The sequence below is a fragment of the Lasiosphaeria miniovina genome (assembly GCF_030549165.1).
Source record: "Lasiosphaeria miniovina strain SMH2392-1A chromosome Unknown B0T26scaffold_1, whole genome shotgun sequence".
Taxonomy (NCBI): domain Eukaryota; kingdom Fungi; phylum Ascomycota; class Sordariomycetes; order Sordariales; family Lasiosphaeriaceae; genus Lasiosphaeria; species Lasiosphaeria miniovina.
Window position 1 is genome coordinate 3749909 of NW_026848220.1, and position 12838 is coordinate 3762746.

A 12838-nucleotide genomic window follows, 5' to 3' on the forward strand; every position below is an offset into this window, starting at 1 on the left:
GAGGCTGAAAGCCGACTAGCCCAAAGCGGCTAGCCGGTGCTACTTTGGTAGCTCTAACGGGGGGGAAGAACTCTGGCCGACAAAAAATTCGGTCCCGCCTTGATGAGTACATAATTAATACGCACGCGTAGATATCAAAGGAGCTGCCTACAGCGGTCAACACAACAGCACAACCCTCAGGACCCAGCCGTCGCGACCACTCGACACGCCCTGCTCTTGATCACTTTGCCTGGCATTTGACTACCTAAAGATTTAAAATATGGCGACAGCAGCCGCCAGCGCAGGAGGAAATGCGACGTTCCGTGTAAGTTTGGTTCCATACGGTGCGGTACGGTGCACTCTCGTCGCAAGGAGCTCTCTCGCTAACCGCTCAAACAACAGGACAAGGAGAAGCCGTTGGCCGTACGGTCTGCAAACATCGTCGCTGCTAGAGGTATGCGCTGCACTGTCTTACCATTTTCGTTGCGCTACTCTATTGTGATATGTACTGACGACTTGGCACCCTACCCCACCTTACAGCCGTTGCCGATGCCATCAGGACATCGCTAGGCCCCAGGGGTATGGACAAGATGATTAGGAGTGGCAGAGGCGAGACCATAATTACCAACGACGGTAGCACCATGCTCAAGAGCATGTCGGTGTTGCACCCTACCGCCAAGATGCTGGTTCAACTCTCCAACGCCCAGGACGTTGAGGCTGGTGATGGTACAACCTCAGTTGTAGTCATCTGCGGCAGCCTTCTAGGCGCCGCTGACAGGTTATTGTCCAAGGGCATCCATCCCTCGGTGATCTCAGAGGCCTTCCAGAGGGCAGCAGCCGCCGCGGTCGAGGTTCTACACCATATGTCGCACCCCATCTCGCTCACAGATACCGCCGCCCTCCTGCAGGCTGCCAACACGTCCCTCTCGTCCAAGATTGTCTCCCAATACTCGAACCTCCTGGGCCCAATGGCTGTCAACGCCGTAACCAAGACTATAGACATGAAGACGGCCACCAACGTTGACCTCAAGAACATTCGTATCATCAAGAAGGTCGGCGGCACAATAGAGGACAGCGAGCTGGTTGACGGGCTTGTTCTTACACAGTCCGTGATTAAGAGCGCCGGCGGGCCCGCGAGGATGGAAAAGGCCCGGATTGGCCTAATTCAGTTCCAGCTGAGCCCCCCCAAGCCCGACATGGAGAACTCCATCTCGGTAAACGACTACCGCCAGATGGACAGAATCGTCAAGGAGGAGCGCATGTACCTGTTGAACATGGTCAAGAAGATCAAAAAGGCCAAGTGCAATGTTATCTTGATCCAAAAGTCGATCCTCCGCGACGCTGTCAACGACCTGTCGCTGCACTTTTTGCAGCGCCTGGGAATCTTGGCCGTCAAGGACATTGAGCGCGACGAGGTCGAGTTCATCTGCAAGTCAACCGGGTGTAAGCCCATCGCCGACATCGACAGCTTTACCGAGGATAAGCTGGGATCGGCGGACCTAGTGGAGGAGGTGCACAGCTCCGGCAGTCGCATGGTCAAGGTCCTGGGCACCAAGTCGGCCGGCAAGACTGTGTCGGTGGTGGTGCGCGGCGCCAACAATCTGATTCTTGACGAGGCCGAGCGGTCGCTACACGATGCCCTGTGTGTGGTGCGGTGCCTAGTGAAGAAGAAGGCCCTCATTGCCGGCGGTGGCGCTGCCGAGATTGAGATTGCCGCCCAGATCAGCAAGCAGTCGCGCGCCCTCAGCGGCACCGAGGCCATTTGCTGGAAGGCCTTTGCTGATGCCATGGAGGTGATCCCGACCACGCTGGCCGAGAACGCCGGGCTTAACAGCATCAAGGTCGTGACGGACCTGCGTTATCGCCACGAGCTCGGTGAGAAGAATGCCGGCGTCAGCATCAAGAGCGGCGGTGTCAACTCGAATATTGTCAAGGAGAATGTGCTACAGCCGCTGCTTGTCAGCACCAGCGCTATTGAGCTGGCAGCCGAGACTGTCAAGATGATTCTGCGTATTGATGATATTGCCTTGAGCAGGTAAAGAATGTCATAAATTAAGGAGAAGGGAGTTACAACATAGGGTGCCATAATTGGGGCAGATAGCGCGCTAGCAGGTCTACTTTCCCATAAATAGGTAGATAGCGAGGGTTGCATGATTAACGTAACCCAAGCCATATCCCAATCATTGGGATTCTAGCAAAATCACAATATGTGTAACGTGATTATATAGCGAGCGCGCATGTATAGCGAGCGCGCACTTTTCCTACCCCAATTGAACTATTATACGAAATACCAACACCACAAAGGAAAAAAATTAATAGAAACTACTCAGAATCTAATTACTCATCCATTTTCGCGTCCTCCTTGCATGTACGAGAGTTGTGTCCTATTTTGCCGCAATTACTACAGTGTCGTAAACCTGTTGCGTTGCTCGTACGACCACCCCTCGATCGCTTTTCCTTCTCTACCAATGCATGCGCATCCCTTTGGGCCAAAATATCACTCGCTTCTTCCATAGTTAATGGTCCTCCTGCCCGGATACGACTTTTTTTTTTTTTTTTTTTTTTTTAGCTCTCCGGCGTTTGCTCAATGCTGCATTTGCTCAATGCTGCATTTGCTTCCTCAAGCTCTCGTACGCGCGCCTTCAACACCATCCCGTGCATAACCTTCGTCGTACCCTTTACAATCTGATCAAGGGCCTCAATAATCGGGGTGGGTGAACTGCCTTGATGTCTAGCAATACGATCCTTGATGTGTATTGACTGTAGAGAGGCTTCGGTAGCATTTTGTGGCGTTTGAGAGACCCAACTATCGTACGAGGCCTCGGGGGGCCCAGTAGGTGTTGGCGTACGAAGCTTGATATCTAGCCCGGAAATGACCTTCTCTGGGTCGAATGGAATAAGGCCTGCCCCTCGAAAACCTCCTTGTACGTTTTCGGGTTTAAATGTCGCGTGGAATGCGTTGAAGAAGGCGAGAAAGAAGTCGGGCTTAGTGATGTGGTGAATATGGTTGCGCATCAACTTCTCAATTTCCTTGCCGTACGACCGCTTCAATACACTAAAACACCCGATATCAAGAGGCTGAAGTAGATGTGATGAGTGCGGAGGCATACAAAGCGTAATGATGTTATTTTCTTTGCAATAGTCCTCAAATTCGGCCGAATGGTGGCTCTCATGCCCATCAAGGATTAGGAGTCGCTTTCCACCTATCGTACGGCGGCAAGAGTGTTGGTCAAAGTGTTTAATCCAATCAAGACCAATCTGGTTATTCGTCCAACCAGTTTCTGAGAGATCCACTACCCAGTCGGATGGGAAAGGGCTATCGCGATACCAACTCTCGAGGTGGACTTTGCCCGCAACCACTATATACGGAGGGATAGTATCACCACCCGACCGTACGGCCTGAATCACGGTAGCCCATTCCCGATTACTAGGCTGGATCTTCTTCACCTTCGCACGGCCGTCGGACGAGGTAACAACAAGTGTTGACGAGATCTGGCCCATCGTAAACCCAGTCTCGTCAAAGTTCCAGATATCCGACTCGAGAATCCCATATTTCGCAATTGTATCACGAACACGGTCAAACCACGCGCCAATTATCTTTGGATCTTCGCATTTAGCTCTTTGGTAGTCGTACGGACGCGTCCAACGCATCTTGAGCTCTGGTTGTCGTCGTACGAAGTTTGCAGCCCAGCGTGGTCCGACGCGTGACGCGTTACGCGTCGCGCGTAGCAAATTGGCCATATCTTCTATTATACCGTATCCTGGCGAAAATCCTTGCTCGTATAGGTCGAGAGCCCTTCGTATGATAACCTGCTCTTCAAGGGGGTCAAGATTCCGCGAATTGGCAATAATTTCTGCTCGAGGGAGGATTCCGTTCGAACGCCGCTCAAGTGTTCTTCGGGGTACGGAATATCGGGCTGCAGCAGTTGCAAGGCGAAGATTCTTATCGCGTTGCATAGCTTGAAGGGCAAGCTGTATTTGTGCTTCATTTCGTACGGCGGGCATGTTTTATCGTGGAGAAATTTACGATGTTTTGCGATAGTTCAATTGGGGTGGGAAAAGTGCGCGCTCGCTATACATGCGCGCTCGCTATGCAATTACGTTAACCAAAGCGCCTAACTCGTTAATCACCATTTGTGTACTTTACAGCCAGCCATGTGAGGAGCCAGCCGAAAGCACCTTCGAAGCGGGTATTAGCTGATGAACCAAACTTCAAACCTCGCGCTGGACTAAGTCACAAAGAACCTCCCTCCCACATCCCAGTCAAGGCCCACGATAGAGCTTCCCCATCTCAATAGCACCCAAAACAAAGCAGCGTCAGTGGTTTAGTGGTAAAATCCATCGTTGCCATCTATATACAGATTCGATGGGCCCCGCGTTCGATTCGCGGCTGACGCATCCCTTTTTGAAAATTCGCAGTTGGGAGTGCTATTGGTTTTCCAGAGTTTCTTTCCTTTTTCCTTATCTTTCCTTCTTTTTTTAAAACATGCTTTGGTATGAGAATAGTTTTCTCTAGAATATATTTTTTGTAATAATACATGACGGCAATCACTCCTCCTAATCTACCTACCTACCTACCTACGGATGCTCGAATTAACTCAAAGCCTGAGAAGTTAACCCCCTCAGAGACTAGAGAATTACATAGAAAACAAAATGAGAAAAAGTGAAAAAAAAAAATAAAAAAATAAAAAGAAAACCAAGCCCGCCGCAACTGTGTACCAGAGCGTCCGGCGGCAATTTCCTTCTGCGTTTCAAATTCGCGATACCCTCGCCTTCCTCTCGTCTCCCTCTCGCCTGCTCTCATCGTGGCCCTTGAACACAAGGGTCCTTAGCAGCAAAAGGAGAAAGGCAAGACGAACTGAGTGTATGCAACGCCTTAAACGCCTATCACCGCACCATGATCATGAAATATTCTGAGCCACGCCCCTTAACTATTCCCATCTCAGAAAAGTACTCCAACCCGCAAGACATTCGGGGGCCATTCACCAAGTCGGGGCTTTCCTAAACTGGAGAAGCAAACTACGAATTCTAGTAGTTGAGCTCCCCACCGCCACCGCTTGAAACCTGATCAAGATCTTCGTAGCTTTTAATGGTTCGCCCCTGTACTGCCTCGCGTGGTCCCATGGCAGCACCGCCGGCACCGTCACCCCATCGGTTGGCTGGGCCCGGTCGGCCTCGTCCGCCCATTGCGCCAGCTACACCAATGTCTGGCGCATAGCGCGGGTTTGGTCGGCGTTCATAAGGACCCGTACGGTTCTGGAAACGGCCTCCCGGTCCTCCCATCGGTCCGCCGCGGCGGACGGGACCGACCCCACGATCATCACCACCAGGGGCGTGCCAACCAGGGGCCGCTCCCAGAGGGGGGACGCCCAGCAAGTTTGGTGTGAACATGGACATTGCGGCAAAATTAGGAAAACCAATCATGTTGTTTATGGCATAGTTGGAGAGGTTGAAGCCACGCGGCGTGCCTGTTGGCGTCTGCCCGTTTGTAGGGGGGAAGTGTCCGTTCGAGTTTGCGTCGGTGCGGGACGGGGCAATGTGTGCAGGATCAATGATATAAGCATTGACCAACTCAAACTGTATCAAAGTTAGTCGGCATCGAAGACCATCGAACATTGTGGCGGCTGTCTTACCTCTTCCTTAAGCTTGTCTAGCCACTCAGCATGGCGTTTTTCCACATGCTTTCTCCAGAAATGTTCCTCCTTGAATAGCTTTGTGCAGTCTGGGACTTTGCACCGCCATTTATGTTCATCTTCTTGCTTGACGTGCTTGACAAACTCTTCATTGAGCGCGTCTTCGATCGGCTTTCCACCGAGTTTTCGAATGTCAACTAATTCAGGATCGAGAATTTGCATGATCTTGTCCTCAAATGTTTTGACCCAGTTATACGCCCGTTGAAGCTGTTGCTCTGTTTTGGACGAAGTGCGAAACTTGCGGTCCGCCTCAGGGGCCTCGCCCTCCTCGAGATCCTCAGCTTCTTTGCGCTTTTTGGATGGAAAAGGTTCGCCAAGCGCGCTGGCTCGGGCAACAGCTTTAGCCGTCGACGACAGAGTGCTCCGCGGCCGACGGAGATGCCCGCCGGGGCACTTGCGGGTCAACTCGTGGATCGAGTCGCTCTCAAAGACGCAGAAAAAGCAGAAGTTGAAGACACGCCGGAGATACTCGATCATAAGATCCAGTTCCTTCTTCTTGACAAGGAGGTCTTCATCGTCAACCTCATCGTCAACGGCACCCTCCTCTTCTTCGTCGTCGACTTCCATATCAGCAAGCTCTTCTCCGTCCTCGACAGCCTCATCCATACCAACTGCAAGGTTCTTTTTGGGCTTCTTGACGGTTGGGCTCGACAAAACAGGTTGCAGATGTCCGGCGTTTTTGAGATCTTCAACGCGCTCAACAATTTTAAGAGTAGCGTTGAAGTCGGATCCAAAATCCTCTTCAAATTTGTTGACAAGGCGCTTGACAAGATCGAGATCTTTTAGGATGCGCTCTGGCGCCGAGAAGAGATCCCACAATGCCTTTTTTCTAGGATTTGTTGGGGGGTTGTGAACACCCACATGGCAAGTGAAATCTCCTCGTTGCTCATCCTTGACAGTCTTGCCATTTATTGCCTCAAGAGCCTTGTCGGCAGTTGAGACGGGGGCAGGGGTTGTTGGGATAAACCCTTCTTCCTGCTCCTCAGTGACACTCTCTAGACCTCCAGTAGCAGGCGCCTCTGCAGCTGGATGCAGCATGATCCAGCCGATTCGGTGAAATCGCTTGCTTGGGTTCGGGTCACTGAGAGACAGCCACTTAAAGCCACCCTCTTCCTCACCAATATGCTCCTTGCAAAAGGCCTCCAAGTTATGACGGCTGACGGAAGGCGCAATAGTCTTGATGAGGAGGGTTGGTTGAAATAGATTCTCGTCTCTGATGTCGGCATTGTTGGTAGGAACCAGGTCGCCAACTCCAAGAACCTCGTTTGCGGCAGTCGCTTCGCCCTCCTCCTTTTCGACAATGCCGCCAGCGCCGTTGCTCTCGCTTTTCGGGATACCTTCCAGGGAAAACTCGTCAAATGTCCCCGACTCCAGGTCTTGTTCCCACTGAGTGTAGGCGCCACGACGAAATTCGTTCAGCTTCGCTTTAAATCCATCCCTGATCTCAGGGACATAGCGCTCTCTGAACCACTGTTCCTCCTTGTGTTGTTTAACGAATGTTTGGGCCATTTTTCCTTGGAGATCTTCCTTGTACGAATCGTACGCGGCTTGGATTCGAGCCTTTTCCTTGTCCCGCTCCTCTAGAATCTCACGCTGACCGCGGACACGGTCAGGCTCACGGCGACGGCCTGTTCGCTGGCGTTCCTTCTCCTCCTTGATTTTCTCATTGGCACGCCACCACTCGCCGAAGTAGGAGAATCCAACCTGATAAGAAAGCCTGATTGGGTCCGGGATGGGGTTAGTCAGAGGCTGTGCAGGTGCACTTTCCTGGCCTGGCACATAACGATCGATATTGGCAGGCGGTGAGCCAATGCGGCGAGGGCGGTCTTCTCTATCCCGAGTGCCGGCATATTCGTCTCGGGCTCGCGCTCTCGGCTCATACCTATCGACAGCAAGCGGAGAGCGCGACCGCCGGCGGCTACGATCGGGACCTAAAGAGACAGGTAAGCACGTGTAGGCAGGAGAGGAAGGAAACATCAGGCGACAAGAGAATCGACAATACAAAAACACAAGCGTCCCATGCGGCCCTAAAGTGGTGCAGGGACTCGAGAAGGGTGTATATTACGCACCAGGAGACCTACCGCCACGGTAGAAACTGTCAGATCCTCTCTCCTCCTTGATCCTGGGATCGTCGCGGGCACTCCAGCCTCGGTCGCCAGGCGAGCGGGCAGGCGCGTCCCGATAATTGAATGAATCCATGACAGTTGAAGCACTGATAGCGTGCCGTGGTTAGCATTAACCTCGGGTCGTAAAAATGGCGCCGGCTGAGTCCGAGACCTTTTTAGTAGTGGCGGATCGGAAAAGAGGGATTGCGCGAAGACAACGGGGGACGAGAGCAGCGCGTGTCGTCAGCACGGCGGCGGCGGAATGGGTATGAGACTGCTGAAATCCGGTTGCGCCCAGGCGCGGGGCCGTGTTTGCTGCTTGTTAAGTGATGCCGGAAATTGGACGGATGCTTGCTTGTAGATGGTGTCCACTATTTGGCGACATGATTGCGGTTAGAAAGATAATTCTGGCGGCTGGCTGAGATGAAGCAAAGATGGGCATAAGAGGAGACAGGTTGATATCGACAATGGGGCAGAGGCGACCGGGACAGACAGCTGGGCGCATGAAGCCGCCGGGCGCACTGGGGAGGGAGAACCAAAGCCAACAAAGGCAGATGAAGATGGGGCTGCGCTGACAGCGACAATTAATGGAGAGGCAGAGGCAAAGACGAGGTGGAGGAGTATGGCGAGTCGGACGACGACTGACGACGATGACAAGAAAGTAGGGACTAACGTCCAGCAGCTGGGTCAAGTGTAATCCCGTGACGGACAAGGTGCAGGTACTCAAGACAAGATAGAGAAGAAACCCCTCTGAAGAAAAAAAAAGAAGAATAAGAGAAAGAAAAGACTGAACGAACAATTACATGGAGTGCGAGCTGTGCGACTCCTCAAGCATGCGCGCGTCGAGGTTGACCTCGTGAAATCGCGGCTGCGCCAGGTTCAAGATGGATGGATGCGAGTTCTCAATCGTTCTCGGGGGTCGGGCCACCTTTCTCAATCACGTGAATGCCGAAGCTCTGAGATGCTTTGTTGCGTTTGGTTTGGAGGTGGCTGGGACCGTACGTTCTCGGGAGGGAGCTGTGGGGATTTCGCTGCACGCAAGGGATCCACTCTGCACGGTGCCACGCCTTGCTGTTTTAGGATTAACGTGGGGAGCGTGCACCTCCGCACTCTGCCCAGTCCCTGAATGGGTTGTTGGTGTGGTACTTGGGGAGAATCAGTATTATAGCAAAATAGGCCGTCATGGAAAGTATTTGGTAGGTATTTGAAGGGCAAAGATGGACCTCAAGGGCATTCCAGTAGCTATCACCGCCCTCGGCGAAAATCATTTAGGGCGAGCAGTACGGCATTGAAGCCATCTGGATCTCGGAAAGTCCCCACTAACAAATATTCGGGAATTGGACTGAACTTACGTACTTGGTTCAATGGTCTGATTCAGGGAAAAAGGCGTGGCAGCCGCCGAGTCCAGCTTTCAAATTCAATGCGGTGGAGTCACCGGAAATACTAGATAGTTTTCTCTTTAGAAAGATGGGGCGATAATTCAGAGTCGAGATGTTCGGAGCGGTGCTCTTCGTACCTTCGCCAGCGGGTTTGATCCCCCGCTTCGGGCGGAAACCGAGGCTTGCAAGTGCCCCGATCTGGGAGTGAGGGGGCCTCGCGGAGCATCGAGTTCTTGGGATGAAATCGTGCTCCGGCTCCTTGGTAGTCGGGAGAGTAGCCTGTTTGGTTGCGTGATATGGCCCTGGGACAATATTTGTCTTGTTTGTGTTGAGCACTGAATTGATTGGGGAATGACTCCCGAAGAGCTACTCAAGATTTAGACTTGAGCCTTCAGAGGTTGCCTCAATATCATCTATGTTGTTTGTTTTATCACACCAGTTCCCAGAAACTGCTGAGCCTGTAACGGCGAGGTAAGAAACATGCCTTTCTAAAAACACCTGTCCCTGCATGGGATCATCGGCCCGAGCCTTGGAAGGAGAGCATGTCGTCATCATCATCACTCCCTACCTTACTTACCTACACATCCAAGCTGTGCGCACTTCACTTTTTCACGTCCTTACTCTGGTGCAGACAACATTTGATTCCCAGCCGTCTTAATCCCCTTCTCAACGCAGCTTCCCCCTCCAAGACCGCGATATATCCGAGTAATCAACAAGGGACTCACCACCTCGACCATGACGACGTACCTCCCGAAGCTCACGCTTCCCGATGCCGTCTTCAACAACTTGCCCGTCTCCGTCCTGCTGCCTGTTGCTCTGGGCACTTTGGTAGGGTACAGCATGCGGCGTAAGTCTTGCACCTTCAGCCTTTACATGTAGAAGAATAAAAAAAAGATTAACGCCGTCATAGCCAAGGACACAGAGCGCGCCTATCTCTCGTGGAAGCAGCCGCCGCTCCGGCCGCCCCCGTGGGTGTTTGGCCCGGCGTGGACGATTTTGTATGGGCTCATGGGATACGCCGCCCATCGTGCCGTGCATTTCGGCACATCGCCTCTCAACTCTGCAGTATGTTTTTCCCTTGGATATATTCCAACATTTCATCTAGTTCCATTGACACGGGAAAGGGATTTCCATCCCCCACCCCCCACACCCTGTCGGAATCGTTTAAGACCACTGACAGAGCCCACCTCACCTAGGCCACCATAGCAGCGGCCAGACATGGCGCCACGCTGTACAGCATCCAGCTGGAGCTGAACCTGGCGTGGATGCCGCTCTTCTTTGGACTGAGGAGGCCCGTGGAGGCCACCATCGACGTGCTGGCGCTGCTAGGAATCAACGGCTATCTTGCCTACCTCTGGGGATCCTCCGTCGATAGCACTGCTGGCTGGCTTCTGGTGCCATACGTTGCTTGGCTGGGCTTTGCTACCTACCTCTCTGCGGGAACTGGCTATCTGAACAATTGGGATTTGACACTCGATGACACCAAAAAGGCTCAATGAAAGGAATCAACAGCAACCGGATGAACAATGCACCATGTCACGAAAAGCTGGCGAAGATTGCAGTCTTCCATGCCGTCATTTTAGTATATACTTATACGCTATGTATGTATGTGTCTACGTTCTCTCGGGTTCTATGTATAAAAAGATAGAAAAATGGAAGTGCATTCCATATCCAGCTTGTATGCTCTTTTAAACTGCGGCAAGGGTAACCGACACTATCTCCGCCCCTTCAAATCCCCGCCGCCAAGTCATACGTGGCCAAATAATTCCGAATAACCAAAACGCCATCCCATGCTGAGCGCCGTCCCAATATATGGAATCGACGTATATGCTATCCCACCTGTCTATGCATGCACGCTTGCTTTCTTCGCCAACTCTGATGCAAGAAAACTACCAAACAAAAAGACACCCCAGAAGCAATATTTCCCCAAACGTCTGCTTATTGCATCGGAAGGTACTTTTTGAGTCCATCGTAGACCATGAAGATGAAGGCAGAACTCGGGGCAGATCGCAGGACCGTAACTCCGCAGCCTCTGTAAAAGCCCCGCAACCCAGCCTGCTTCCACAGGGCCGCCCCCTCCTTTGCGAACGACCGGTTCTGGGCGGGGTCACCGATTGGCGTGGTCTGCATCCGGGACTTGATGGTGTCTGCAGGGAAAAAGAGGAAGTTACATGCCATGCCGGCCGAGGCACCGGCAACGGCCTGTTGCCAAAGCGGTAGCGGTGTTGCACGCATTCGCTCGAGCTCCGCCTCTGACCTCGCCGACTTCTCGTTCGTATCGCGGAGCAGCTTGGTTGCAGTCTCCTTCGAGCCAAACCAGGCGGCGCACCCGCCAGCCTCTCTGATTAGAGTCCCCAGCTGTCCATGCCAGAACCCGCGCAGGCCCTGGTGGCGGAAGACGTCCTTGATGACCTGGAGGGGCTTCAGGGATGCCTTAGCCACACCGCCAGACTGCGTCTCGGGGACCTGAATCTTGCACTTGACTAGTTCGATGGGCGTCAGGATGAACGAAGTGAAGACGCCAGCGAAGGCGCCCGTAAGCCACATGGCCGACAAGGGAAGATCTTGGCCGCGTGGGGCAAATCCCGAGATGTAGATGGTTTCCCGTCCAATACCCTCGAAAAAAAACAAGCTGCTCGTCTCCAGTGCGGCCCCCACGAGAGGGGCGCTTATACCACGATAGAGGCCGAGAAAGCCATCTGCTCGAATGGACTGGCGGAAGCAGTCCAACGGCCCTCGATACCGGAGCGGCAGGTGATCTAGCTGTGACTGTAGGCGGACCTTGACTGTGTCAAACGGGTATTCAATATATTTGCCCACGACGCCAGCGACCTTTAAGACAGATTAGTACTAGTAGTATACTGTGACTTGTCATGGAGGAGCAGCTTCCTCGACAGAGAGGCCGAGTGAGCCAAGTAACTTACTGAGCCGTATGCTATATCCTCTATAGCCTCCATCACTGCCTTCCTCGGCTTGAGTTCCATGGTTACTGGTGAAGATGCAGTCGCGGAGATGGGGACTTCAGGCTTGGAGGTAAGGTGGGCCTGCGCGGCTGGCTCCATTATGGCTGGGCTCGACCGAAGTGAGAGGGATGGGGAAGAGGAAGGCTTTGAGAAGACCCCCACCCGGTTTGTGATTGTGCTCTGAAAAGACTAAGCCAAGCTAGACAATGGCAATTTGCGAATAACTCCCGCGCGAGTGTCGTAGGTAAGTCCAGGTAATATCGAAACGCGAACCAGTTGGGCGAATGAGAGAGCAAGTAACAGTGCGATTAGTGGCTGGCCTCTCGACTCGTGATGCTGCGCGAGGAACGCCCGAAAACAAAAGCCAGAAGCAAACCACTTTCGAGGCTGATTTGGTGTCGACGTTGATGGGATGAAAAGGCGAATGTAATTGTTTGCTTGTTTAATTGCCGCCAAACATACAAGCACTCACATGCTCCGCGATCTTGGCCACCGCTCAATACGCTTCGAGGGGGCCCACGGGAGGTTTCCGATGAGCGGAGCGGGGCAGTCTGGCGAGCTTGAATTCTTGGAACCTGTTTGTCGTCAACCGACCCGAGCATGGAACCCTCGAGAGCAGCAACCCGCATGAGGTCAAAGACCTGACACCACGCGGGCTGGAGCACCCTCCTCGTCAGAAAAGCAGGAAGAGTCAGAGAGAGATATCATGTCGGTCTGGA

The 12838-nt window shown here is 52.8% G+C and overlaps 4 protein-coding genes and 1 non-coding gene across 5 annotated transcripts; 3 read left to right on the forward strand and 2 right to left on the reverse strand.

Moving 5' to 3' along the window:
• The first annotated feature begins 105 nt into the window (after positions 1-105).
• On the forward strand, positions 106-2303 carry B0T26DRAFT_686781 (chaperonin Cpn60/TCP-1 family). The gene is made up of 3 exons (XM_060440916.1): positions 106-304; positions 382-433; positions 520-2303. The coding sequence occupies exons 1-3, from the start codon at positions 260-262 to the stop codon at positions 2016-2018; spliced, it is 1596 nt and encodes a 531-aa protein (XP_060302895.1). The 5' UTR covers positions 106-259; the 3' UTR covers positions 2019-2303.
• Positions 2304-4293: 1990 nt separating this feature from the next.
• Positions 4294-4377, forward strand: B0T26DRAFT_t9. The gene has a single exon. It is a non-coding gene; the product is annotated as a tRNA-Gly (tRNA).
• A 630-nt stretch (positions 4378-5007) lies between these two features.
• Positions 5008-7649, reverse strand: B0T26DRAFT_632796 (uncharacterized protein; the record flags this gene model as incomplete). Its single annotated transcript, XM_060436478.1, has 2 exons — positions 5008-5556; positions 5613-7649. 2 exons carry the CDS (start codon positions 7647-7649, stop codon positions 5008-5010), a joined length of 2586 nt encoding a protein of 861 aa, XP_060302896.1.
• Positions 7650-9891: 2242 nt separating this feature from the next.
• On the forward strand, positions 9892-10655 carry B0T26DRAFT_634255 (TspO/MBR-related protein; the record flags this gene model as incomplete). The annotated part of the gene is made up of 3 exons (XM_060436610.1): positions 9892-10003; positions 10067-10221; positions 10353-10655. The coding sequence occupies 3 exons, from the start codon at positions 9892-9894 to the stop codon at positions 10653-10655; spliced, it is 570 nt and encodes a 189-aa protein (XP_060302897.1).
• A 439-nt stretch (positions 10656-11094) lies between these two features.
• On the reverse strand, positions 11095-12140 carry B0T26DRAFT_635724 (mitochondrial carrier domain-containing protein; the record flags this gene model as incomplete). Its single annotated transcript, XM_060436752.1, has 2 exons — positions 11095-11988; positions 12081-12140. The coding sequence occupies 2 exons, from the start codon at positions 12138-12140 to the stop codon at positions 11095-11097; spliced, it is 954 nt and encodes a 317-aa protein (XP_060302898.1).
• Between the last annotated feature and the right edge of the window lie 698 nt (positions 12141-12838).